The following is a 27,986-nucleotide window of genomic DNA, read 5'->3' as shown; positions in this document are numbered from 1 at the left end:
GTCAGAGAGCGCATCGAGGCGGCAGACCAGGAATCCATCTCTTTCCAGCCAGCAGGACAGATTAACGAGAGTGAAGACACCGAATCTGGACTCTGGATACAAAAGTGACTTCCCATATATCTGAAATGCTGTCACCTGGGGGTAGGGCCAGCCAGTACAACCTCACAAGTGTTTGCATAAAACAGGTGACATCAGAGGTAAGGTGACGTCTCGAGGGCCTCTCACACCCAGGCCACGAGAAGGGAAGCGGGCAGAGTGCCTTCCTGACACTCAGCATGGGGACCTGGTGGGAAACCAGCAGTGTCGACTAAATGGACCGCAAGAGGGCGAAACGGACCCTGCATTTGAACAGCACAGACACTGCTGTCAGGCAAGCTCGAAGGCCTTTTCCCCCCGGAAAAAATGAGCGGCCCAAATTCCTCTCTCTCCACTCTGCTATTTACTTTATTAGGGAGAAAATGTCCTTTTCTGTTTTCAGTCTTCTATTTAAATGCTCTAACTCCAGCCATCGAATGTGCCGCCTTATTCCCCTTACCAGACGCCAGCTCCTAAGTTCTGCACCTCTTCCTCCTTAGGGTGCTCATTCCTTGTGTCTTTTCCCTAACTTGCTTCCCTCACAAACCGCCCGCCACCGTACCTCACTGAGGGGTAACTGTCCCACCGCCTCAGGACCCTGCGACTGGGAAGAAAACACCAGCAGGCTAAAAATATCCTTGCTACCTCATTTCACTAATTTACTGCTGTTTTTTTTGTTCGTTTCCCCACAGCCTCTTCTCTCTCACCACTTCTGCATTTTCAGCCTCCTGGCTCCCCGCTGGACAATGTGAGGTTTATCTGTAACTGACTTGTCTCTGTGGTAGGTTTCCAAACTTTAATTAAAGGAGAGACGGTGAGGATCTCCAGCCCCCTTTCCTCGATCTACGGGTGTGGTTGGTGCCATCTAGCGGCAGGAAGGTGTGGCATCTATTTTCTCTTGAGAGATTTGTCAGATTTGCAGGTTTATTCCCCCCATCAAATTCACATCACATGGGGGGAAGGAAAAGACATGCAACAACAAAAAAATCTCTTTTACCTTTAAAATTCTCACCTGCAAAAGCTGTGATGGGTTCTGGGGAAAAAAGAGAAACAATTTTGAGTTAGAAAAGGGGAAGAAATAATTGGGTGAATGTAGGATATGATGAAGGGGACTTCCATTAGTTGTTTTGGTAATATCCCACGGAAAGTGTCCCACGTCCTCCACATGCTCTGGCTGTGTCTAACACATCATCATTGTGGGGGCCGAGGTGGGTGGGTGGGTGGGGAGAGAGTCTCAAAGTTGCTTTGGAACAAAAAGCCCTTTATGGAGTAACGGGTCCCTGAAGCACTGTAATCAGTCACTTACACTGATTACTTTCTCAGAGCCTGGATTACTTTTGGATGTGGATGCCGGGGCCTGAGAGTTGCCAGAAGGGACTAGGGCGGTCCCAGGTGCTTCTGACATCATAAGGCGCACATACCTGGGACCCATGCGCCAAAAACAGCACCCGGTGAGTTATTACAGTCACTGAGACTGAAAGCAGGTCCTGCCCCTTCTCAGGATTCCCTCTTGCTTTTGGGACTGTCCCTGGCTCTGAGGGGAGACCATTGGGGTGCCCTTGGGGTGACCTGGGTAAAGTGTGTGTGTCTCAGGTGGGCGGGCTGCTCTGCATGTCTGTCCAAGGGGCAGTTACGGTCTCCTTCCTGAGCTGGTCACCTGGCGTGCAATGTTTAATCTTACAACAACTCCAGGATCTTCAGCATTAGAGGTATTAGCTTCAAAGCAAAGTCTAAAATCTTACTTCACATGCCAGGGTTTGCCCTGCAACTCATTCATGTAAAAGAACTACCTGGGTAATTGTGTTATCACTCCGACATAACTCATGTGCTATTTTTGCTCACAGTGAAGGCTTCCATTAAATCCATCAAACTTTCCCAGCACGTAATTCTGACTGGCAGTTGCTCTGGTCCTCCAGCATTTTCTTTGCTAAAAGCTGGAGACTGATGATGGGGTTTTAGTGCCCTGAATCTCCACACACTTGGTGCATGTCTGTTTCTGAATGGGAACAGGGATAGACGCTTCACCCCATCTCACACCCCTCCAATCCTGAACGCAGCCTAAGGTACAGCTACACTCACACCTCACCCCTGCATGGACCGGGCTGCCCTCCCCACTGGGTTTGAAAATGGCCTGCTGCCTCCTCTCGTGTATCCCAGCCCTTGGTGTCTCACTGGGAAGAACCACGCAGAGAGACATTCACGTACCCATACAGTTCTCCAGCGGGACGTCAGTGCTTATCCGAATGTCATCAATGGCGATTTCTCCCGAGCGTCCTTTTCCTATAACTCCCTCGAACACAATCTGGAAGCCAGAAGAACAAAAGCCAGGGTTAACTGAGCTTCCTGGTCCAAGCTGTGCAAAGATTTCCAGTTTTCCGTTAACTGCAGCTTATAACGTGTGTGTGTGTGTGCGCGCGCGCGCACGCGTGTGTGTTTTACTGCACCTGGTACACATCTGTTGACCAAATGGCTACGGTGCTTCAAGTTGCAATTTAAAAAGAGTTGGCTCAAATCAAATGCACACTTGAGGAGATTAAAAAATATATATAACACGGTGAAGCACACTGTTGTGCACTAACTAGAACGTATCAATTAAAAGGATCACAATCAGTGTGTGTTTAAAGGAGGGTTGAAATGTCCCTAGCCATTTTTGAGGTTCCTTTCTCATACATCTTTCAAATGCCCAATCCTGGTATTTGGAAACTCAGAGGACATGAGCAGGTGGGGGTGAGGTGAGAAATACCGTGTGCTTGGTGTGGATTGCCTTGGGGGTAACATCGTCCTATGGCTCTGTTGTTACAGTGTTGCCTTGGGGCTCCATTGTTACAGCGGAGGGAAATGATTTGTTCCTTCACCAGTTGTTTACTGAGCACCTACCCCGGGCTGGGCACAAGGACAGTTATAAAACCTAACAGACAAGACTGTCCGCCCAGAGCCTCACCATCTAGTGGGGGCGGGGAGACAAAATGCAAACAGGTGCTTACGACACAGGGCATTAAGTGTTATAACTGGGATGCACGTGGGGCGGGGTGGGGTGAGGGTGTCTGGGACACCTTACAACCTGGAGAGGGACCGCAGGCTGCACACAGCAGCCCCTCTGCCCTGGGGTCCTCCCTCATTCCTCCTTCTCGCCCTCCCCAGGTTCTCTCTGCAAACTAGCTCTTGTCCTCTGGCAGGCTGAGTGAGCAGTTGGCTGCCTCACCAGCCATCTGTTGCTGCTTCTCGTCTGGGGAGGGGCAGGTTAATGCTTTGGCTGGTTCTCGGTCACCTCTTCCACAGTGTGTCTACTCCTACCCAAGTCTCAGCCACAGCTGTGCACACCCATCTGCACCTCAGTCTCTCGCTCTGTGGGGCAGAGATAACAGAACCCAGCTCCCAGAGCTGCTGGGAGAGAAACCACTCATTTAGGAGGGTCTCTGGTCTGCTGGCCGCTGAGCGAAGACAGCATCCCCCCTTCCTGTGTTCACGCTGGCTGGGCCAGGTCCGGGAGGTTGGCCCCCTCTCGTCCTTGGAGGGTGAGGGCTCCACAGGCCTCTTCCCTGTGTGTGGAGTATGTGTTTGTGTTTATTTCCCTGGCTTCTGTGTTCCTTTGTCAGTCTACCTCACAGCAATCTAAAATAAAATGGAGAGAAGAAACAGTTGTTGGGGAAGATTTCAGCAATACAAAAGGCAACAGGAGGAACAAAGAACCAAGTCTGGGTGTAGAGATAGGCACATTCTGAATAACAAATAAGAGTGTCATTTAGTTGCCATGGCAACATGAGAAACACAATGAAAACGGCAGCGCTGAACCATGTTCCCTAATGATGAATGGGCACGGCCCTTTGAAATACTGAAATACAGGTCGGGGCGATTGCCTGAATCCCCCGCTGTCTCCGCCACCCCACCTGGTACTCCATGTCGTAGCTGGGCAGGATGATGCGCCCGTGTTTCCACTCGCTGCCCTGGTCTTCGCGGATGACCCAGAGGAGCTTGCTCTCCCGGCTGGCCTCGCGCACCACCTGCAGCGCCAGCCCTCGGCCGCCCGTGGCTTGGTACTGGAACTCCATGCACACCGGGCTCCGCGGCAGGTGCACGGGCGGGCTGATGAGCCGCGCGTACTGGCCCTCTCGCCGGCCGTCACTCTGCAGCCGCAAGAAATTCCTGTCATCTGGGGAAACAAGCCCAAACAGAGGTTCCTGGTAAATGCTTGGGAGAGATGCTGGTTTGCAGCTTCGGCCCACCCACGGGAAAGCTGGGACCAGAGTTTGGATGTCTTTGTTCTCCAGGCCCTGCGTCCCTTTCTTAAGCCTCCTTCAGAGCCTTGATTCAGAGGCTGCGTCCTCTAGAAGCCCTTTCATGAGTCTTGACATCAAGTCGGTCCCTCCTGCCTATTTCTCTGCATCGCTTTCCTCGTTCCTCTTTTACACATGGCACCCAGCATGGTCAGCCTTATGTCTGGCTGGTTGTGTCTGCTTGTTTTCTCCCTCTAGACTCTCAGAGGCCAGACCCATCCTTGGTTTACCCAAAGGGCCAACGCAGTCTAATGAACTGAATTACAAGGGGGTGAGACTGGAGGATGACTCTGCTAGAGGAGAGGATGACTCTGGCTGGGTGGTCTATGGGTCAAGCCTTTGTCGTCTTGGCCAGGCACCGTCCACAGGGAAGACAGAACCTTCTGTTGCCCCCCAGGGCTTCTAGACGGTCCCTGGGCTCTGGTGACTGCAGGTTGGAAGTCCAGTGCCAACTCCAAGCAGCACAGGGGATGGTGGCTGAGGAGGGGTGATTCAGGGGGCCTGACACCCCACTCCCTTCCCTGCCCAGCCTGGGAAGCCTGAGGTTGGCCTTTCTCAGGGCACCAGGCAAATACAGATCCAATGATAACCAGCCCTGTCATCATCGCTAATGAAGGCTGTGTGTTTAGCAGAAAATATACACATGTGGGGAAATCAAGGTTTCACCCATCCAAACGTTTGGAGAATGGCCTTTTGGCTGATCAGTTTTCAAATACATCAGACACCAGGTGAAAGACTGAGTTTCCATTACCATGGGCAGACTCCATGCCTTGCAGAAACAGGTGTGGGGACCTGTACCTGCAAATCCAACACACACAGGAGCATTCTGGCCACTTGTACAGCAGTAAGGTGGCATTTGAGGAGAGAATCTCACCATCTCCCCTTGGCCCTGGTACATTTTATGCTGAACACTTCTGCAAGATGGCAGGGGCACTTCTGCACCACATATCCAGCACACACCACATGTCAGACACCTCAGGATCATGTTAATCTGAGACATGTGCACAGAGCGTTCTTACTCAACAGGGACTGTGAACATCCTGGGCTTGTCAGCCAAGGACAGGCGGGGACTCCAGAGCCCAGAGTCGACAGGGCACTCACTCCCTGGACCACTGGTCTGCTGTTGTTACTCCTGTGAGGTCATCTTCCCAGTGAGAGCTGAGCCTGTGACCGTCCTCCCATCAGTGGTCCAGAAACAGCTCCTCCCTCCTCCTGGCCGCCTTCCTCCTCCTCCCGGCCACCTGGTCCCCTCCTCCCTGGCTCCCCTAAGCCCTGTGCGGTTAGATTCTCCGGGGTTATTGCTCCAGAGCTACCTTCTCCTGAAGTCACATTGGAGCAGTTTAGCGCGCGTGGGCGGGACTCCAGGTGTGTCTCCTTAACCACCCAGAGCACGGCGTCTCATGCCCCAACGTGAGACCTCTTCGAGACCAAGGCCAGCACAGATAACTAGGCAGCTGCCTACAGCAGAGAAGGTGTGATCTGCTGAGGGAGGAGACACTGGTGCCACAGCCAGACACTCGAAGATCTTCTACACCTGTGCTTCTCCTAGGAGACGCCGTCACCACCGCTATCGATGATGATAATCGAGTCAGGTTTGCACAAGCCTCTACAGGGGACAAAGCACGCTCACATGCATTATTTCATTTCATCCTTGCTATATGCTTGTGAGCTGGTTCTTATTAATCTTACTTTGCACAGGATGAAGACACTGAGGCTCAGAAAGGTTCAGTGACTTGTCCAAGGTGGAGAGGCTAGTAAGCAGCAGAGCCGGACCTGGCTCGGTTGTCCTGCCTCTGTACGGTAGGCTCTCCACTTCAGCCATGTCCGGCTACCTTCCCCAAGTCCCGGTAATCCATCACATCTCTTCAAGACAGACTGGCTCCCCACAGGCCTGCCCCTCCCTCCTCACTGCACCTCCCCCTCCCCACCACACCACCTCCCCCTCTTCTGCTAGTTCTTCTCCTGGGCATTCTGGCACATTTCAACATTAATTCCTCTCCTCTCTCAACAGCCTGAGCATTTACTGACTGTACCACTGATTTTACCTTGTTTTTAAAAAGACTTGAGGCCACTTTTCATGCATTTCAGTAGGTGCTCACCCACTGCCTGGCACTACAATTTAACTGTTTCACGTGTGTCTTTCTTACCGCCCCAGTTAGATGACAAGGTCCTGGCCTTACACAGATAAGGGTGTGTATATAAAAGCTTCTTCTCCCTGGCCCTAGATAGTCACATAGATATGCCACTACTCAAGGAAACTCTGTCCCCATGAATGAATGAATGACAAACACATGGATGAAGAATGATGTGAGGCTATACACAGGAAACGAGAACAGAGGGAGAGCCAGCCAGCTTCCAGTAATCCCTCAGACTCACACGATCTCTTACAGCTCCCTCCCACCCCCCCACCCCCCCACCCCCCGAGCCCTCAGCCCTTCTCAAAGGTGAGGCGCACTGACAGTAGCAGGGTGGCCCGGGCAAGCACCCAGGCCACCGAGCCACCACTGAGAGCCCCCAAACGCTCAAACTCCAGTAATTTCCAAGCCCCTCCTGTTTCCACCTCATGTATAAAGGAAACCAGATTTCAGAGGCTTATTATTCAGCCTTCTTCACAGTTTCACAAATAAGACCCACTTGCTGCCTGAAAATTGCTTGGCAGAAATACTGTCACTTGTGTGAATTTACATTCTTAAGCGGCAGGGAATCATACGTAATGGGTAGGATTTAGTAAGTAAAATGTGTGTGGAGGTGTAAAGAGCCGGGCTGGCTGGATTGACCTGGTCTGTGCTGTTTGCCCATCCCGTGGCAGCAACTTCAGGCACAAGTAGGCCCGAGGTTTCGCAGACCGCCCTCCCGGGGACCTGAGCTGGCCCCTCTGCTCTCCCCTCCTTTCCTCTCCTCTACCCTCTCTCTCCCAATCAGATGATAATCACTATGCATGATTTAGAGGACCCCTAGAAGACCGGGGAGTTAATGCTGGTGGCGTGCTAAGCACGAGCAGCTGAAGGAGCATAATTCAGCGCTGACATCTGAGCTAATCCACTAGTTTGCAGAATCTCCAGACAAGCAGGCCTCTGAATTCCTCTGAGTTAAATCATTTGTGCCCCATTTGTCTGTTAAGTGCTAGGAGCTCGAGGGAAGAAAGATGATATGTAAATTTAAGGAGTTAGCAGTAGACTTCAGTCAGAGGGACACTGAGCTGCAGAGCATCCCTGCCTGTCACTGAGAGGCCTGATTAGAACCACGACATCATGAAGGCATGGCTCAGACCAAGGAAAGCCGGCAGGGCTCAGGGGGAGCAGGGGCAGGAGAAGTGATATCAGCTGAGCACCTACTGTGTCCCAGACACTGCCCTGGAGGCGCTGTCTGCCCGTCTTATGGAATCTCCTCTGTGAAATCAGGACCATTTCCTCCATATTTGACAAAAGGGAAGCTGAGGCGCGGGGAATTGAAGTACTGTGTCCGAGACCACTGCTGGAGAGGGATGGACGTGCATGTGTGCCCTGATTGGACTGAGTGGATCGCCAGAGCATGGCCTCTGTCTGGACTGGGATCCTGGCTAACGCTCGCTGGTCTTTTAAAGCCTCAGTCTTCCCATCTGTGAAATGGGTATAACAGCAGCACTCCTGCAGAGGGCTGTGAGGGGGAGGAGAGGGAACGAGCTGTGTGAAGTGCTTTGCACAGTGACAGGGACCCAGTGAGAGCTCAGGAGAAACTCTGGTCTTTACTACTACCACTATCACTGTACACACTGCCCCCCGGGCTTGCCTTTCTGTTTTTTAGAAAGAAAAGGGTCAAAAGGGTGCCAAGAACCTGGGAAGACCTGAGAGACTCAGAAGGAAGTACAGTTTGGCTTGAGGGCAGTGGGGATGTTCTCCGGAACGAGACGGTTCCCAGCAATGTCCTCAGCCCAGAACCCATGCCAGCCCCACGCCGCACACCGTGTGCTGTTGACCCCACGTCCCTCGTGTCAATCTACGTACACCTAAGATAATCGAACAATCTAACAGTCTCCAATAATACATGGCTCTGAAATGAGAGTGGGACCTCCAGAGACCGTTCAGATCGGGCCACCCTGCTGCCCAGAGGAACTGGGCTGAAAACATCCCCAAACAGCTGTCCCGCCTTCGCTTTAAATTCTCCAGAGAAGGAGCTTCCAGGGGCCACGTCGGCAATGCGTCCTCTGGGTCACAACCCCAATGGTCAGGAACCTCTTAAATTCAGCTTTAAGTTCTTCTGCTGTCACTTAGACACGTCCTCCCTCTATCCCTGATGGAGCACAGCCAGTTTCTGTCCTCTGACTTAGAAACGTTTTCACTCGTGAAGAATTAAGACCCTTGGTCTTCGCTTCCCTGGGAAACACACCCCTTGCCCCTTTAAATGTCCACTTTCCAGGCCTTCAGTTATGGTGGTAGGTCTCCACTGACCCCTCTCCAAGCTAAGTGCTTCAGTTCTTTTAAGTCATGGCACTCATATATGTGCAAGAAGTGAAAGTCTGTTCTTCTGGAACATTCTAATTTATGGCCCACCACTGCTAGACACAGAGGAAGTTTTAAGCACACAGTGGCTGATGATTACCTGGTAGAGCAAAGGGTGGGCGTGGCCTGGGTGGGCTGCTTCACTGACTGACTTGGACTTTAAGGAAGAGCCCTTTGGATTGTTAAGAGGTCCCAGAACATCGAAGTTGACCAGCTAAGCAGCAGCCCTGCCTGCTGGAGGCTGTCTTCCTGTTCTCACAGCTGACACCAGCAATGCCGCAATGGACAGCTTCCAACAAAGAGACAATGGAAAGGAAATAGTTCAGTTGTTGAAAAAGAATGAAGCAACAATGTCCCAGAGACACAATCCCTCTCCTCCTGGCCCTGACATACCTGGAGGCGTTTTACTGGGTCTTTGACTCAAAACATCTGTTGTTGCCCAGGATACAGGGAAAACAATCGCATGGGAATGAACAACAGGAGTTCAAAAGGGCGGAGGGGAAGTGCAGAGGACGGGGTCACTGAGGCGTTTTAACCTGCTGCTTCTCCAGAAAGGGTCTCCTCGAATTTCACCTGGCGATTTACGGCCGCATCTGCCTGCAGCTGCGTAAGCGCCTTGTGAGCACGTGACTGCGGTTGGCACAACAGCCACAGAATTAATTGTGTCCAGACCTTATCAAACCCTGAAATAAATCACCAGTCTGATCCTCCTGGCTATCGCCAAGCCAAACACACCATCTGTCTAACACACACATCTCCTGGCTAGCTTCGTGCCCTCCTACTAGAACAACCATCTGAAGGAATATTTAGTGCTGCAGGAGAGGCAGTCTCTTTGTATGGGTCATGCTTACAACATGAGTCAGCCCCTCAGCTGGCCTCCCAAGGTCAGTCTATCTCTGCTAAGGTCCTCAAATTAACAACCAGCTCAGGGAAACCCTGACTTTGGATGACTCAGCAGGATGTTCTCAGGGTTTACACTCGGTCTTGTGGACATTTGTGGTTTCAGGCCCGGCGTTGGCAGGCATCTACCGAGAGCTGCTTTTTGGTATGTCAGCTTGCATGGAGGTTTTGCAGTCGCGGCAGTCTTGTCATCCTTCCGCCCCTTGACTGTCAACGCACACCCTGCTGGGGAACTCAGCAACCACGACTTTCAGAAAAAAGGAGTCGTAGCTTCTCCCCTCTACTGCTCTCTTTTCTACAAAGTCAGAGATGCTTTCCTTCTCACTTTCCTTAGAGAAGGGCCTCTATGCTTCCCTTTCCCAGTTGAAGTTATTCCTTGAATACTGGCTTTCTTTTGGCCAAGCTGTTCCTGGTCTTTAATTATCTACCATGGTCTCAGCCCGAGAAGTTCCCGTCTCTGTATTTGCAGGGGCTGTGCCCCAGCCAAGCCGCAGCAACCTCTGTCTGAACGCAGTTCAAGCTAACGACAGTCCAGTGCTCGGATCGTTTGCTGCCATGGGTCCCACCTACGGGGAAGGTCTTTTGAGTTCAAAGAGTTGCTTTTTAATTCACAGAGTCACTGCTAGCTCGTCGTCAAAAGTCAAGCCCTTCACAAGCAAGTTCACTCATCAATTATTTCCTTTGGTTTCTTTGCAGCCATCTACCCACCATACCCACCCACACTTCATCTTCTCGTGTGCATGTCCCACAGTGAGTCACAGTGCTGGTCCTCTCATCTCATGGAGTTCATTCAACAGCCCAACCTGTATCAAAAAGGCTCTATGAGAAGTTAACAAGTCTACCCCTTACATTTGATGGACTAGCCACCATTTGTAAAATTCGAATATTTCAGAACATTGTATTCTTGACTTACTGTCACTCAAGTTTGTTTTTGACCCCAGAGCAAAGGTTCTGTTCTCTCAGTCCAACAGACATATAAATGCTGGGCAGCCAAAGCTCTGTCCTCTCATAATGGCATCCTATCCCAAATGGGCTTTGCCTGTTTTCTTTGTATCACGTCCATGACTGGAATTTACTGAAATGAAGTAACACTGTAACCATACTTCATGAGGTTAACCAGTATATAAGAGAGCCCACATGTAGGGAGACCAACACCTGAGGATTCTGAAGCTGACCTGGCCTTGTACTCTTCACCTCTAATCTTCTTGTCTCATTCCTGACAACAACAATAATAACAAAACATTATGGGTCTTCCCTAGTGTTTCTTCTTTGGGGATGAATGGAATGGCTCCTACACTATCTAATGCTCAGCTGCTTGTGTCCTTTCCTGTGGGTGCTCACTGAGGTAGGATGACACGGTGACAAGAATACCAGCCACTGAACACTCCCACCAAGGGATCATAGAGGAGGCACCTTCCCCTAATTACTTGCTTCTTGGTTTACACCAGACCAAGGAGCAACAGTGTCAGCGAGAGCCTGGAGGTCACTCTCACGTCCATGCCAGAAGGTGCGAGAGGAGGGCTGACCAAGGCCATGTCCTGAGATGATGTGCATGCCCCATATCTGTGCCGTCCAACAGAGGATGGCTACTGAGCCCTGGAAATGTGGCCAGTGTGATGGAAGAACTGAAGTCTCAGCCGTATTTAATTTTAATTAATTAAACTTGGAATGGCCACATGTGGCTCGTGGTCACCATCTTAAGCAGTGCAGTGCTAGACACATGGGCTCACTACATCACCTCAAGGAGTTCTGCCTTGTTCCTTAAAGACCTGAATCTGATCTTCCTCAAAACTCTCTTTATGATCAACGCACTCGAGAATGTCGGTAGAGAATATGGTGCTCCCACTCCCCACCAGAGGACACGCTTTCTGTATCACTGTAGCTACAGAGAAAAGGCCGAGTGGAACATGGGACTGGCTCCTCTGCAACCACAAGGGGTCAGTGAATTGGGAACAGGGTCCCCAGGGGCTAGTATGAACACACTCCAGGCTTCTAAGCCACAAGCAAAGAGCTAAAAAAAGAAACGCTGAGTGTCATGAAAGACTATCTTGAAAAACAAAACCCGTGGAATGAAACCAGTGGGTGTCTTGTCAGCCTTGAGCAACCATTACCACCAGCCAAAAGAACAGAACTAATTGCTTACTTAAAAGGGGAAAAAAAAGAAAAAAACAAACCATGAGAAAAGAACTAAATCAGAAAACATCTGAGGAATGTGAGTCGTTTCCACAGACACTTGTAGCCCAGTAGCCGGCTGTGCTATTTCAACATGGCGGCTCTTCCCCCTCCGCCCTGCCCTCCCATCCCACCTCCTTTCTTAGAGTAATGACTTTGTTTACCTATCTAACAAGGGGCGAACAGATGGCACTCTTCTCTTCAAGAGCACAGCCGCCCCTCCTCGTGGAGTGCGAAGTGTGGGTGACGCAGCAGCTTTCGGGGTTGACTCGGGAGGTCCCACCACTCGGATCCCACTCGCCCTCGCCCTGCTCCTGACCGAGCACAGCTGCTTCCTTTCTCCCAACTGCTCCCCTCGGGGCCCATCTTGTTTTGAAGAAGAAAGGACCACCCTGAATAGAAAAGGCTTTCTGTCCTCTCCTGCTTAGAGCTGGGGATGAAGTTTTGTCAGGAGGAGGAAAGTAGGAAATAACAACAAAGGATTTTAAATCAACAGAGGACAGAGGGAAGGGCTCTGAAATCAACATCACAATTTCATCTTCTGGAGCAGGCTACAAGTGCCACTCTTCCAAGCTTCAGGGATTTTTCCGGAAAAGGAAAATAATTATTTTCCTTCTCGGTATCTTAAGGGAGAAACACCATTAGGTCCAGCCGTTCCTTATGGCCCTAATTCTCTTTCTGTCCCCAGCCAGCCAGCCGAAGGTTGGAATTCTGCCCGCTCTGCGAGCTCGCTCTGAAAAGCCCTCCTGAACCGCAGGACGGATGAAGCAACTGGAACAGGACGAGGACTAGCATTCCCAGCTGGCAGCCAGGACCCGGCATGGGGCACTCAGGTGAGGGCGAGGCTGGACGAGGAAGAGGCAGAGAGGACGGTGAAGCGACAGAGGTGACGGCCAGGGTCAAACGGAGAGTAACGTAAGCTCTCCAGAAGTGTCATGAGCTCATTGGTGGCCTTGTCGCCTGGGCAGGGCTGGCCTCAGACATTCTTAGACAATATCTGCCCAGAAGAGTGCAAGGGAGGAGGTGGAATTATTAGAAAGAACCCCAAGATGGACGCTGAGTAAGAGCCAGTAAGGCTCCCTGTGCTGTACCAGCACATCCCTTTATTCAAAGTGCCTCTGCCAGCTGCCCCGTATATGCATCCTCAGACACCCCCATGTATACAAACCACAAACACACCCAAACACAGATATACAGACACACATGCACACACAGATTCACATGTACAACACATGCACACACATATTTACAAACACATACACACCTACAGATAGAGACACATAACGTGTCCACACACACAAAACACAAACACACACACTACACATACACGCACATACACAGGTACCCCCCCACTACACACATATACACTGCACACACATACACACATACCCCACAAACCTTTATGTTCGGATAAAAAGTGGGGGTTGGGAAAACAACCAATTAATTGGGCCAAGTCTCGAAGGAGAGGAAATGAAATGAAAAATCCAGGCTGGGTTATAAAAATAAGTATTTTTTTCCAACGTGCAGGAGGCTCATTATATTAATTAAACATTATTGTGTGAGCGAGGGGAGGGCGGGTGATTATGGCAGGGACGAGGGCGAGCACTCCTGCCTGCTGCCGGAGGCAGTGGTGGTCTCAGATATTAATCTCTCTGAGCACTCGAATGCTGAAGAGATAAACACTTGAAATATGAAAATGTTTTTCTCCAGAGCAGACGCTGTGACCCTCCGGGAAAGCAAGTGCAGGCTGGGTCAGGAGGCCGGCCTGCTGTGCTCTCCTAGCGTCTGTCCCACGGCCAGCCCTGGGGGCACAGGGGACACGGCCAGTCCTGGGGGTGAGGGGCAGCAGAGCGGCTCTGGGGAACCCTGCAGAAGGGGAGATCCCTTCCCCCTTTACTCTCTAGTCTCTATTCTCTAGTATCCAGTCTAGTCCCCCTTATTGTCTAGTGACATTTGCCCCATTAATTTCCAGAATTGACCCCTTTCCTCTCAAATGCCTGTGGGGGCCTAAGGTCCAGGCCAGGGATGTAGGAAAATTGAAAGCTTATGCACGGTGTGCTGGAGCCAATGTGTCCTGGCTTGTGAGAGCCGCTTGTTAGATTTTCTGGAATTTTGCAAGCCAGTCAAATGCAATCATTATTAAAAATTAAATTATAAAAAGTTACAATTACGTTATATTAAAAACTAAAGGTAATAAATTCTCAAAACTCAACACTTCCTAATTATTTTAATACATTTTACCGGTATCTCTGCTCCCCAAGTTATTTATACGTATTGTATCTGTATGATGGAAAAACGATATAACGCTGTGTTACTGCACTTCTCCATCACCCCCGACACCGTCACGTTGGCAGCTGGCATTCAACCACAGCAGGAGTATTTACACCACTGAAAGTGGCAAACCTCACCAAGTAGGGCTTTGTTAATCCCCAGAGAGCTGGCTGATACACATTTCCCGGGAATAAGGGACGCTGACTCATCCCATCTCCCTGGACCTCCCAACTGCCCTTTCTTTCTTCCTCTTCTTTCTTTTATGTTGGCCTCTCTCACTCCCTCCCAGCTTCCAGGATGCACTGTAGTCACAAGAGAGGGCCAGGAACCACCAACCAGAGATTCTGCAAGGTCACGTCACGAGCAAAGACTGCGGTGGTTTGTGGGCAAAGAGCAGAGGCCGGTCTGTGGTGGGAAGTCAGGAAGCTCGTCAGGAAACCTGGAGCTGAAAGGTGTGGAGCAGGCTAGCCCTAACTCGCTCGTCTCCTACTGCGCAGCGGGCTCACCTGGAAACGTCCGGTCGTGCAGGCTGGAGCCGCTGGTCCACGTGCTCCTGAGCCACTTGGTGTGGTCGTACATCCAGCCACAGGGCTCCTCGGGGAAATCAAAGTTGCAGTTGAATCCTGAAGGGAGCTGCAAATCTTTGTCTAAAAGGAAAGAAAAACAACCCAGAGGGAGGCAGATGAAATAGGTTCAGAGAAGAGCCACAGTGAGGCTATTTGAATGGCTGGCAAGGCCTAAGGGAGAGCAGAGAAAGAAGTGGCTCCTTTCTTATTCACTTAACTCATCTTGGCGACCACTGGCTCTCGGGTCAGCCTTTGGTCTCATCCTTCCCAGGCAGGAAAGCCAAGTCTGCCAGCAGTTCCCATAGTAAACAATGATAAATGAGGCCACCAAATGGCTTGGGGCTCTAATCAGCCTCTTCTGTCCACCTTGGAGAGCAGACAAATGTGAAAACCGCCGTCCCCTAAATGCCAGAGAAGAATGTCTCCCCAGTGCCTCAGTGAAGGCTGGCTCCTGCCAACCTGGCTCTCAGAGTGATGAGGCAGCCTCTTAGCATCCGGAGAGGCTGACACGCAGGGAGGTGCTGGCTGGGAGGAGAAAGTGGGCTCAGGAACAAGGGAGGCTTGTTTGTTGCCCTCCGGCATCCCCCTGGGGGGGCCCTGCCAGGCGGGCAGTTTGGCATGTGGGGGCAAAATGAGGGGGCCAGACCAGGCAGCCGCCCAGCTCAGCTCTCACCAGGAGGAAAAACAATTTCACGTGGCACGGAGCGCCTGAAGGCCAGGACCCCGGGGGCAGCAGAGAACGCCTTCCTCGTGGAAAGCTAAGAAGCGACCCCACAAGGGCTTGTCCCATGTGCTCAGTTGGTCACCTGCCTAAGCCAGAAGACTGAACCCAAAGAGTTTCTTTTGAAACTCAGCTCTAAGAATTCAATTTGAGCTGGTGCCAAATATGTGATGAAGAGGGGGGGCGTGGAGGCGGGGAAAGAGAGGAAACGGGAACCCAGGTCTGGACGCCTGCCGGCAATGGCTGCAGAGACAGCGGAAAGTGCTGGCTAATGCTGGTAGCGGGAGGAAGCGGGGTCTTTGGCCTCCTCACTTCCCTTCTCAGGGTTCCCAGAGAGGAATTTCCGTGGGGAAGGCCTAGAATGCAGGTTAGGAAGTCTAAAGGGAACAGCAGACTGGTGGAAACAAATGCTCACACCGTGGGGTCAAGGGGGGCTCCTCTAGGAGGGAAGGACTCTGTGGCCTCAGAGGCAGACAGCCATCAGGTCCTGTTTGTGCCTCCCCTTCCCAAGAGAGAATACTTAAAGTTGGCACACCCTCAGCCAAAGGCAGCTTGAGTCGACAAGAAACACATGGAATCTATTACAGAAGCATCAACCTGTGGCTTGGAAAGTCGGCCCTTAGCCCTCACCATCCCCTTCTCCTGACAATTTCTGAAGTTCTATTTTTCCGTTAAAAAATACGGAGTAATTCAATATACCATAATTCCTCTCTAATGTTTACATGCATACTATCTCAGGAACCAAATTCCACAAAGACATCTTCTGCAGAAAAAGAGAAGGGAGAAACCAGCAAAGAAACCTCAAATGAAACAAACCACTACAAACCGGAAAATTATATGATACTTTGGAGAGTTTGCAGCAGAACCCTTAAATTTTCCTTTGGATGCCAGTCAGATAGAACCCCCTTTGCCCACCCTCCACCGAGCTCACTCTGCTAATCCGATACCGTATATTAACTCCCTGTGCATTCCACCTTTGGCTCTCAAACCATCTTAAACATGTCTTGGAAGATTCTCCAAATCTTTCTCCTCTTCATAAAACAAGTTCATTAAAATGTCAGAATTCTGTATTCAACTAACCTGACCAATGGTATCCCCCCGCCCACACAATATACAAAAAGCACATTCCTGAAAACATATACACTAAATTATCATTTTTTCAGTCACACAACTTCAGCGTTTATTTTTGGCTTCCCTCCCATTCTCCTGTGTAGGCACGTTAGAAGCCGTCCAGCCCATAGGCACAGTTCCTCACAGTGTCAGGTGGCTGCACGCGGGGTCCACAGATTTCGCCATCTACCCACGGAGTTGGTGCTGCATCTCTCTGTCTCCATCACTTCCAAGTCTCCTCACCAATCTTCCCTCATTTCGTTCAATGAACGTTTAATAACGATCAGTAATTTACTGTAAATGGAGGCTGTCAAGCATTAAATTCTAGCCAAAAATGCCAGGTGTTCCAAAATTTGCGGTGTGTTAGGAATGTCCTCATACTTGATCACCCTAGTGGTATGATTTAAAATGTGACGTATTTTGGACTCTGCCGGTTATTGTTTTTATATATCTTGGATATGTTTAGAAGATAAGACGAAAGTACTGCAGATTTCCCATGTGAAGAGACTGATTGAAATGGGGAGGCCCTGAGTTCTGAAGGAACAGTTGAGGCGCCTCTTCCCATTTCTGCCTTTGTCACTGATCTGCATTCACGGGCATGCGCTCTCTCTGAGCCGTGATTGTTAGACCTCCTCTGTCAGCGGTGGTGAAACACACAGGGAGATGCAGTGAAGGAATGGCTAACTGCTCAGTTAACAGGACTATGGCGCTCCACAACCAAATCACCCCAACGACTACCAGACCTTCCCTGACTGTACCTCGGAGACACAGCTTGGTAGGAAAAGCCATCACGCTGTGGGTTAAGGACATGAAGTGTGGGCTAGAAAAGGGGATTTCCCAAAGGACAGTCCTCTTTAGATGGACCCTTGGATGATGACCAGTGGGTTCATGCCTGTGGGGCTCTACTGGTTGTTCCAGTATTTGAATGCTTCTCGATTGGTTGTAAGTGGCCACTGACCCAAGCCCTTGATCTCTGACCCAGGGGATGCCTAGTCCCTGCCCCAGCCACAGGCCACCTTCATGCCCGTTGGTTGGCACCTATGCCATCCTGGATGAAATAGGACTCTGACAGCATCCTCACCATCCTCAAAGCTGCAGTTCTCCCCACACTCCGTGGCCTCCTCGTCGATGGGATATGGGGTGGTAGTCTCCTCGCTCTTCACGGTGGGTCCCAGTGTCTCCACTGTGGGCCTTGAGTCTGTGTAAAGAGAAGGGAAGGGAGTCAGTGCTGCATGCTGCAGCCTGCGCTGAAGCCCAGCAGGAGAAAGATGCCGAAAACTGTTTCCTCTCCACTCGTGGGCTTTTAGAGAAGCGAAAGAAAGGAGAGCAAAGACGCTCACACATCCCTGAGTCACCGCCACGTGCTGTCAGGGAAGCCTGGAGCATCGCCTGAGCTGAAGGAGAACGGTCCTGAGTTGCAGAAACAGCCTGACAGAGGCACAGACACAACCCCACGCCTTTACTCCACAGCAGAGGCCCTGCGTCCGGCACAAGAGGACCGTGGAGACAGGAATGGATGTGGGCAATGCTGACTCCAAGGCAGGGCTACACTGTGCTCTGGGTGTTCTGGTTACGACAGAGCGTGCGTGGTGCACACACACAGAATGAACGATGCCCACCAAAACGGTTTGGAAAAATCTCGGTCTTGAGGAAGTAAGCTCCATTCTGTGGAAAAGGCCTCTCCGTGCACTGCCCCAAGGGCGCTGCAGATGTGCCTTCCCCACTCAACTCTGCCTTCACGTGGAACAGACTTTCTCCTTCCAGCCTTGTCTGGGTCAGACAGAACTTTTCTGAACCAAAGCTAACCAGACGTAGGGGCCCACCTATAATAAGGCAATCAGAAGCACAGTCCCCAAAGCTGGAAGCGAAGCCAGACAGCTTGGAAGGTGTGACCCCAGACACTGTGGTTCGTGTTTGCAAAACTGGCTGGAAAGGAATATGGACTCAAAGGGGCCCAGACTCCACTTGGTGGAAGTAATTTGGGGCTGTGCCTTTAGGTCAGGGTGTAGCAAATTCAAATGCTTCCTGGATGCCCAAGGCTACTGTAAGGGAGGATGGGTGATAGGGGGTTGGGAGAGTACAGTGCGGGAGGGAAGGTTCCAGAGGGGATCTTGCATGCCTTATTTAAAGGAGGCCACCATGACTGGCTCCAGTAAGTTGAGGCCCCGAGGGGAGGTGCAATATCTGGGTGGCCAGATATTGCAAAAAAATTTTTGTTCCCACATGAAGCCAAATATCCCCACGGAAAATCTCCAGACTTGTCAGTGCTGGCAACTTATTCAAAATGTTATAACACGTAGCATGTAACAGAACCCAGCGGGGCCGACGTGGCTGCAGGTGGTCAGTTCTGACCTTGGCTCCAGGTGACTCATTCGTCCACCCTTGTTTATTTGCTCACCCCAGTCATTCATTCAGCAACCACTTACGACATGAATGAAACCATGAGTCAGGCAAAAAGGAGCTCTGGTAACCGGTGTTCAAGTCCACGTGCTGTGGGGTGGGGTCTCCATCCCAGAGCCGCCCTCCAGCGAGACTCCACGAAGCAGCTCCGGCATTGTTCCTCCCTTTTCTATACATGTTCCTTTGCACCATTGTGTGTGATTTGGCTCTTTTGTCAGGCACCCTTCAGGATACCATCTAATAAAGCCAGGAGCTGAAGGAAATCACTAAATACGCTGAATAGCTTTTTCACGGTCGACTTCCCATCTTTCTGCTATTAAATACAACGCACCTAACCGCTCCTACTTCCCTTTGCCGTGTCTGCCTCTCGCTCACGGTAAATAGCAAAACCTCGAAGCGTCCTAATTTGTGAGTTCAGATTAGTCACCGTGTCGTGGAATCGCAAACTCAGTTGTAAAGCAAACTCTGGGCAGCAAGCTGAGAAGGAATTATTTGAAACACAAACTTCGAAGGTGAGGCAGCCTTGTGAAATTATTTGGCTGAGCCACTCCACCCAGCCCTTTACCTTTCCTGTTATCCTTTGGGGTGGGACTGCAGAAGTGAACCAGGGATGAGTCGCAGAAACAAAGGGAGATGTGAAAAGCAGGAAGGCCACTTGGCCTAGGAGAGCAGCTTCTGGAAATGTCAGGTAGCCAAGCGGGTAAGCTGGTTGGTGGAGATCATGGCAAAGCCAAGGCACAAGGGCCGGCGAGGCAACGAGAGGGCTGGCTGTGTGAAGGACAGGAGGGAGTGGCAGCCGGCCTGTGTCCTCTGCGTTTGTACTGGGTGTGCAGAGGTAACTGCCCATCGAACTCAGCGCTCCCCACAATTGAAACCAGATGTCACAGACTTCAAAGGGAAGGAGGCTGGGCAGAGGGTAACAAGCCCCAACTCCGATCTTCCCAGGAATGGCCAGGCAGGACTTTGAAATGAGAAACCTATTGCTGACCACTGCCAGGGTAACTGGGGCTGGCTGGGGTGGGGAGCAATAATCGGAAGAGGCCATTAGCAACTGTCCAGGCAGTCATAAAGCAGGGCCAGTCTGGGAGAGGGCAGAGGAGGGGAGGGAAGGACGAGCCAGTCCTCAGCCAGTGAGCGAACTCTGCAAGTGGCTTCCTCTCTTTGGGACTCAGTTTCCCCATCTGTGAGAGAGGCGTTGGTCCAGATCTGTGAGGTTTTCAAACTGTATGTCACACTCGTTAGCAGGTTGTGGGGTCAATTTAACGGGTCATGACTAGCATCTTCAAATATGGACTACGACCTCCCAGCATCCACCCACACGTGAAGAGGACCTCTGCTGGGGTAACCTTTCCTTTCAGGTACATTCACTTGTTGTAACAGGTTTATTAGGAGCGCCCAGTATTTACCGAATGCTCGTAACAATCTGAGGGCTGTAGACATACTGTTACCATGCCCATTTCTCAGCTAAGATAACCAAGATGCTCAGAGGCAAGGACCTTGTCTGGGGCAACGCAGCCATTGGCGGGGGCAGGCCTGTGCTCAGCAATACTCCCCCTAGCCCAGGCAGTGGACGATGCCTGTGCCCACGTGTACACAGGTGTGTGTGCACGTGCGCACGTGTGCTTGTAAGTCAGGTGGGTCGTGATCTAAATTTATTTTAAATTGTGGATGATCGTGGAGACATTAGAAGGCCGGTGCCTAGAAGCCCCTGGGTCCACTGCACTACAACCCGAGTCTGAGGAGGCCATAAGTGAAGCCAGCTTGTGTCACTGTTGGAGGAGGCCAGGGGGCCCACATGCACTGGCTGCAGGGAGACCTGGCCCGACCCTACACGCTGGGGAGAGGACGTGTTCCTGGGGGCTGCCTTCAATCCCAGGGACGGGGAGGCTCACTGGGCCGGCACCCGGCCCGCGGCCTCTCCGGTCCTCCTCCTCTGCACCATCTGGCAACACACAGGCGGCACTCTTCTCTTTGGGGGCCCAAAGCACTTCTCTGACACTCTTACTAATTCTTCACGATGCCCTGTCAGGTGATCGGTGACAGGGACAGCAGAGACAGGGAAACGGAGAGCCTGGGGGCCCCGGTGGAGCGGGCAGTGCTGCTCCGCCGTGCTGGGTTTGGGGGGCTCCCAGAGCCTTCTGGCAGGAGGGAGTGAGCTCTGGGTGAGCTCTGGTGCCAGCTCTGCCAAGGCAGTGGGGCCCAACTCAGGGGACAAGGACCTTTCCGGGAACAGAAGGGTGGGTGTGCTCTGCGGGCCTCATCCCGTAAGGAGGATGGAGGTGCTCCCTGGGCCGGGCCGCCTGGGGGGCAAGAATGAGCAGGACTCCTGCACATCCTGGGCAGAAGTCCTGTTCCCTCAGCTCCCCCACCACAGGGTCCCTCCTGAGCAAACAGATGCCTTTTACAGATGTGGCTTCAGAATGAAAACGAAGTCTCTTCGCCGCTGACATCTGGAGGCCAGATTCAGACATAAACCGATTACTTTATTATCATGAGGGGTTTTTTCCTTCCCTAAATCAACAGTCACAGCCCTCTGGCCTGAAGAGTCAGGCTCTAATTGAATCTGGGTTGGGGGGTGTGTGGTCATGATCTGTTTTTGAGAGACTCGGCTGGGAGAACTGAAATGATCCTTCAAACAAGACAGAGCGCATCCCCTGAGACACTGTCCCGAAAGCAGAGGCTGCAGTGCCCGCGGCCTGGGGCAGGACGGCACGGCGGGCCCTGGGGGGGCAGGGTCTGCAGGGTTGGGGTCTGACAGGGCTTCCCCAGTGTGGCCGCCCCCTGCACCCCCGTCCACGTCATGGTCTGACCTCCTCTGGGAGCATTCAGGAAGCCAGGGCCTCACCTGTCCAGTCGCAGCCCAGTACCTCCAGCCGCATCCCGATCCCGGCTGGCGACCACCTCTCGGGGTACACCCGCACGTACTGCGCCGGGACGGGGTCGAACCTCCGCAGCTCAGGGGTGTCGTAGTGCACGTTCCCTTCGAAGAGCTGCAAGGGAGACAGGCGCTCAGCCCTCTCTGGGGCCTCCTCTCTGCTCTCCCTCCCTTCTCCCCCCACCCCTCACATCCGAGCAGAAGGCTGCGTTTCAGCTGACCAGGGTCACTGGACATCAGTGTCCACGGGAGCGCCACCCTCAGACCAAGGTTTCCATTCACCTGGAAGGTGGTGAGAGACCCAGAAACACAGAAACAAGGGAGCAGACGACAGGGGCAGTTGCCAGGATCTGTCTTCTCTCCTGGACCTGAACCGAGGGCTCGGGGAAGAACCAGGCTCGCATGAGCCCTACGCGGGACTCAGGCAGAGACGAGAAGTTCGTGGAGGCTGCCTTCCTGTTCTGAAGTTCTGTCTATTAGAAAAAGAAGTTCTAACTGGAGTTCTCTTTCTAATGCCTGAAAGTCTAGACTTAGGAAGTCCCAGCTGACTGACGGCTCCCAGCCCACGGAGAGGCTGAGGGACAGTGATGTTCCTTCTCCAGGTTAACCACAACGTCCTCTGGTCACACATGGACAGTCTGAGATGTGCTGCCCAAGCCTTGGTCAGTGGAGGCACTTCCGTCAACAGAGACTGCCCCTAGATCCGCAGTACATAAAACTGGTGGAAGCCAGCTGGGGCCCAACCCAGAGTCACTGACTTAGGGACAGCCAGGGGCGGTGCTGATTAGCATCAGGAACGTGGTAGGACCACCCCCTTTTGCAGGATGCCTTGGGTCCACAACTCCAAACGGGGGCACTGTCACGGGAGGGCAGGCTCTGACCCCGCTAAGCTCATCTCCTTCCCAGCCCCCCAAACGGTTAGCAAGAGGCAGGGTCAGCTCTCCCCGGGGAAGCCTGTGGTCCGACTTCTGCTCCATCCACTGAAGGTTCCAGTTACCAAGCCCTGAGCCTTTCCAAGCCTCTGGAATTGTGAGCTGGGAGTTTACACCAGCATCGCAAAACCTCCAACCCAGCCCTGCCTCTGTTTTAAGGATGGGAACACGTGCTTAGAAAGGAGGCCAAACAGAGACACGTCATAGCCCCGTCCTTGTCAGGGGCCTGCTCTTCTGAGGAAGATGAGGGGTGACTGAGACACGAGCGTCGGAATGCTGGCTGCCCAGGAGGTTGACCTGGTGGACAGAGGTGGTGGCTTCCTGGGGCTCCTCCATCTTGAGGGCTGACCTTCACCCTGCCGATGGGAGAGGGCTGGCTGCACTGGCCTACACCCCTGGCCTGGAGTGAGCTTCCCTCACCTCCCCCCACCTCAGTATGAGAGGCAGGAAAGATCTATGAGTCAGACGAGGAAAATACAGAGGATGCAGCAACATTGGGAAAAACACAGTTGCTTTTGGAAGTAATTCCGTAGTTTCTATAGTTTAGCCTCCAGAAACCACATCCCCTTTGGCTGTCTGGCCAATTCCAAGGGAACTTTATCTGGAAGAGGGTGTAGAGGGCGTCCAACTTGACAGAAAGGCGTGTTGAGTAGCGGTCGGGCGTTCGGGCTCTGGAGCCAGAACCGTGTCTGACCACAGCTCTCCCGCAGGTGCGTGAGAGCGAGCCTCAGTTTTGTCATCTCTCAAGTGGGAGTGACAAAAGGGTCCACCTCTAGGGACGTTGTGAGGATTGAAATAGGGCATTTAGCAGAGTGCCTGGCACAAAGCAATCTCTCAGTTAATATTTGGTTTATTGGATTACAGGGCTTGGTGATGACTGTCTAGATGGGAAGCCAGCACCCCCGACTTAACCTCCCCCTTTAGGGTGAGGTTAGAGAGCCCCCAGCAATGGCCTACCTTTGGCTGCTGGGTCCTGGGGTCCTGGACATGCTCCCAGTCCTTGCCGTTCAGGCTGTAAGTGACTTTGAACTTGCGAACAAACGCCCTGGCCTCCACGGCACTGAGGCTGTCCCCTCCACGGGCCCCCTGGATGATGACACCTTTCACCGTCTTGGGCGCTCCCAGGTCCACCTGAAGCCACTCCTCGCCCGGCTGGGCCTGAGGGATCCGGGGAAACCAGCCAGAGCGGCTGCTGACCAGGCGGGCAGCGCTGGGGGTCCAGAGGTGCTCGCGGGTAGAGGAGGCAGAGATCTGCGAGTCTGCGATGAGGCCCGAGAGCATCCCCAGCATGTTGGAGCAGGGGGCATCTGCAAGAGGGGAGGAAGACACAGAGGTCGTGCCCGGGACCACCCTCATGTGTAGGGGCTGTAAAAGAACGCAGCTATCCAGCATGTAAAGTCGGCCCTGATTTCTTTGCATTTCGAGGTCATACAGCACCGTGGTTAAGGGCCTGGGCTGGGAGCCAGGCTGTCAGGGTTCATGTTTGCTCTGCCACTTACTAGCTGCATGGCCTTAGGCAAATGAGTGAATCTCTCCATGCCTCGATTTCCTCAGGTCTAAAGGAGGGCTAAGAGCACTCCTTACCTCTTGGGAGCTGTTGTGAGGATTCCACTAGTTACTATATAAAAGCTCACAGCGCAGTGCCTGGCACATCTAAGCATCTCATGCTGTTAGCCAAGGATGCTCATATCCTTGTTGGTGTCACCAGTCCCCACTGACCCGCCCAGGGGCGGGGAGTGCAGGGGAGCCCTGCTGAGCATTGTTTCCCGGGTGACTGTTCTCCCAGCTAAACGGAAACCTTCCCGGGGTCAGGTGGTCACTTCCACCTGTGACATCACAGCTGTTTACTGCCTTGGGTCCTTCTCACACGCTGTTCCCACCACCCAAAATGCTCTTCCCTCAGTCATCACCAGAATAACCTTTACTCACCCCCCAAGCTTAAGTGTCACATCCTAGGAAAGGCTGTCCCCAAAGTGTCAATCAACAGTGAGATGCCCTCAGTCATTCTGTCTCAGAGCACCCTGTCCTTTCCCTGCATACATGCAGCCTAGTGTATAATTATCCAGGACTTGCACTTGTGTATTGTCTGTCTTGTCCACTAGCCTAAAAGCTCCCCCATGTCAGAGACCCCATCTGCTCTGCTCACTTGGCTGGCCGGGCCCCGTGTGGGGCCTTGTGCACAGCAGGCCGTCAGTAAGCATTCATAGGGCGAATGAGTGAGTGCAGAACGCATGAATGAGTGGCATCTGGCGAGGCAGGGTCTACAGTCTGTGTGCATTACACACTGGTAAACCGAGTTACAGATCAAGTGATTCTCCAGGTGGTCCCTTTTCTTCAAGTCCACTGGTTCTCTCCTTTCAACCTTCAAGACAACGAGTCTTAACTAAGTTCTCGCTGGGTAGCCTGTACTGGCCTGGAACAGTGAAACGGACAGAACACAGGCCTCTGGGTGGAATTAGGATGAACCACTCCCATAAGAGGGAAGCCAGTCTCTGTGTAAAGGTGACAAGAGCCAGACTTCGTATTGAGAAAACATGGGTTCAGTTCCTGGCTCTGCCACCTCCTAGGTGGGTGATTTTTGGCAAGCTGTTTCATCTCTTTGAGTCTTGGTTTTCTGCTCCACTCACCTCACAGGGTTGTTAGAAAGAGTAGTGAGATGTCGTATAAGAAAGGGATGTGAAAAATATGGAGAATGTACAAATGCGAGGTGTTTTAACTAGAAGCTTAAAACAGGCTTTCCCGGTGGAGCACTCCCTATCAGAGCTGAAACACCCAGAGGAAAAGGCGGAGGGTGGACGGGCACTGAAGACCCTTCCAGGCCAAAGCAGCCACTTGCCTGCTCCGAGCTGAGTCCACACGACGAAGGGTTCAGATTGTCCATAAAGGGCTGGGGCTGGTCCAGCCACCATGATCTCCCACCTGTATCACCACAGCAGCCCCCTCAGGCTGTCCCAGCTCCTACTCTGGTCCCTCCAACCTGTCCTCTACATTGTACCCCTAGGGTCTCAGCTCACACACCATGCCTGCCCCTCCCTTTCTCTTTTGGTCCCTCTGGCCACAGTGCCACTGAGCAAGCTGTGAACACTGCCTGGTGTGCCTTCCCTCCCCTCATCACCAGGTAATGTCTGTGTGCCCTCTGCCCTCAGCTCAGTCACCACCTCCTCGAGGAGGCCTCCCTGGCCTCCTGGACTGGCTCCAGCCCCCTAAAATGCTCTTCATCACAGTTCTGATTTTACGTTTATTTATAGTTTGTTTATGGCCATGTCTTCTCAACTTGTCCAGATGCCCACACAGAACTGGTCTGTGGTGCCCATCATTGTATCCATGGCACCTTGCAGAGCTCTGGGCCTGAGCTGAGGCAGCAGAGAGGATCACTGGAGAGCAGTGGCTCTGAATTCCAACCCGGACTTGACCCTTTAGTGGCCGGGTGACCTAGTCTCCAAGTCCTGGTTTCCTCATCTGTACAGAGGAGAGAATACTAATACCTACTCATGGAGTCCTTAGGAGGTTTATAAAAGACAACACACTCCAAGTGCTCAGAATGGAACCTGGTACACAGTTAGCATTCAACAAACATTAGCTAGCAGAAATAGTAGCTGCTTAATAAATATCTACTGAATGAATGAACAAATGAAAAGACGAAATCTGCTAAGACTTGAGTCCCTGAGCCAGTCCTTCTGGAAAGGCCATGTGGGACAATCGCACTGTCTGCAGAGGCTGACAGAGGGAGCAGAGCCCAGGACGCGATCAGCTCCCCTCTCTCCCTGGCGCCCCACCTCACCTGTGACCCGGCAGCCGAAGAGCTCCAGCCGGAGGGCGATGCCCGAGTGCCAGGTCTGTGGGCGGACCCTGACGAACCTGGTCAGCAGCGGTGAATGGAGCTTGTTCAGAACCACCTCTGTGGCATCGTTGTTGGCTTGGAAGACCTGTAACATGAGACGACAACCATGATCTTGAAATCCCGGTTTGTAGTTCAGCCACTCCAGCCGTCTTTGAGGGGGGTGGGAAAGTTCTGTTGAATTTTATTTCCTTTAAGCTTAAAAATCATCAGTGGTTTTGTTGTTTGGGACTTTTTTAGAAGCACCATGAAAAAAAATTCAATTTCTCATACTGCTCTAACTTGAAAACAATAAATGGTCTTCACAAAAACTTTTAGAGGGAAGGAAAATTTTGCCTCTGGGCTGAGAGCAAGCAGAGGAGGCTCCTGGAGAAGGAAAACACTTTCAGAAGCTGAGAGAGAGAGAGGAAAAAGTAGGCTATCCTTTAAAAATGGACAGAAATGTCATCTTTTAGGGCTGGCGGCCCTCACTCACTAGCTTGAACTTGACTCTCCCTCTTCCTCATGTTGCAGGCATATAGGAATCTTTGCGGGGTATTTTATAATTATAACGTGCTTCACAATTGTTTTTGTTAGTTACTTAGAGGCCTCCCTGCTCCAGGAATGGGCGAGAGGGTGGGGGCACCGTCTACCCCCAAGGCCCCTGTGTCAATCGACACTTTCTCAGTTCTCTGGTCTTTGTTGTAGGGTCAGGGTTGCAGACAGTCCCTCAGAGTCCTGCTCCGGCTTCGCCTCGCTGTAGTCCTGCCCTGTAATGAAATCCATCCTGTCCCCATCTGACCAATGCATCTCTTATGGGAGGAAAGGCTTTTGGAGTAGCTTCTAACCCAACACGGTAGGAGCAAGTCCTAGCTTCCCAGATGGCCTGAATCAATAACTGCCATATGGACCTTATGGTTTCTTGTACTCTCCATTAAGAAAAAAGTAGCTGGAGCGATTATATGTGAGTTTCTCTTGGTCTCCCTGGATAAAGGTGGAGGGAAAAACCAACCAACCACCACCTCTAAATCATATATGTGACAGCTACGACAACCAGGTGACTCTGTAGATCCACACACAGCCAACTCTGCAACAACTGGCAATTTCTCCTGGGCGGGGGACTAGATGCCTCAGCTCATGAGACCTGTAACATGCCAAGTGTTTGGCACTGCCAGGCTGGGACAAGAGGAATGGGGAAACTGGTATATTTGGTATATTACGTCTACAACGTCCCAGGAGGTCAGCAGTGTTCTTTCCATTTTGTTGATGAGGACACTAAGGCTCAGAGATGTCTGTCTGCATCCAAAGCCCTTACCATGGTTCCTAGGTTGACTCTCGTCCTTTAATGGAGTCCTGGCTAGGAGTCACGGAGCCGGTAGGTCTCCATGCATGGGT

The 27,986-nt window shown here is 52.0% G+C and overlaps 1 protein-coding gene across 3 annotated transcripts in view; it reads right to left on the bottom strand.

Annotated features, from left to right (window-relative positions):
• The window catches only part of NRP2 (neuropilin 2), a 111,503-nt gene that overhangs the window by 29,255 nt on the left and 54,262 nt on the right, over positions 1-27,986 (bottom strand). For 2 of the 3 annotated variants that reach the window (XM_004426832.3, XM_004426828.3), the window contains exons 8-15: positions 26,556-26,700; positions 23,732-24,081; positions 21,813-21,957; positions 17,649-17,765; positions 14,677-14,817; positions 3,963-4,225; positions 2,281-2,377; positions 1,088-1,108 (exon numbers count right to left, since the gene is read on the bottom strand). In XM_004426832.3, coding sequence (XP_004426889.1) covers positions 1,088-1,108; positions 2,281-2,377; positions 3,963-4,225; positions 14,677-14,817; positions 17,649-17,765; positions 21,813-21,957; positions 23,732-24,081; positions 26,556-26,700 — 1,279 coding nt within the window. Of the gene's footprint in view, positions 1-1,072; positions 1,109-2,280; positions 2,378-3,962; positions 4,226-14,676; positions 14,818-17,648; positions 17,766-21,812; positions 21,958-23,731; positions 24,082-26,555; positions 26,701-27,986 lie in introns of all 3 variants that reach the window. The other variant, XM_087435683.1, reaches the window with a different exon arrangement.

The sequence above is a fragment of the Ceratotherium simum genome, chromosome 9 (genome assembly GCF_057802395.1).
Source record: "Ceratotherium simum simum isolate JZ-2026a chromosome 9, ASM5780239v1, whole genome shotgun sequence".
Taxonomy (NCBI): Eukaryota; Metazoa; Chordata; class Mammalia; order Perissodactyla; family Rhinocerotidae; genus Ceratotherium; species Ceratotherium simum.
This window is presented reverse-complemented; position numbering and strand designations above follow the sequence as displayed.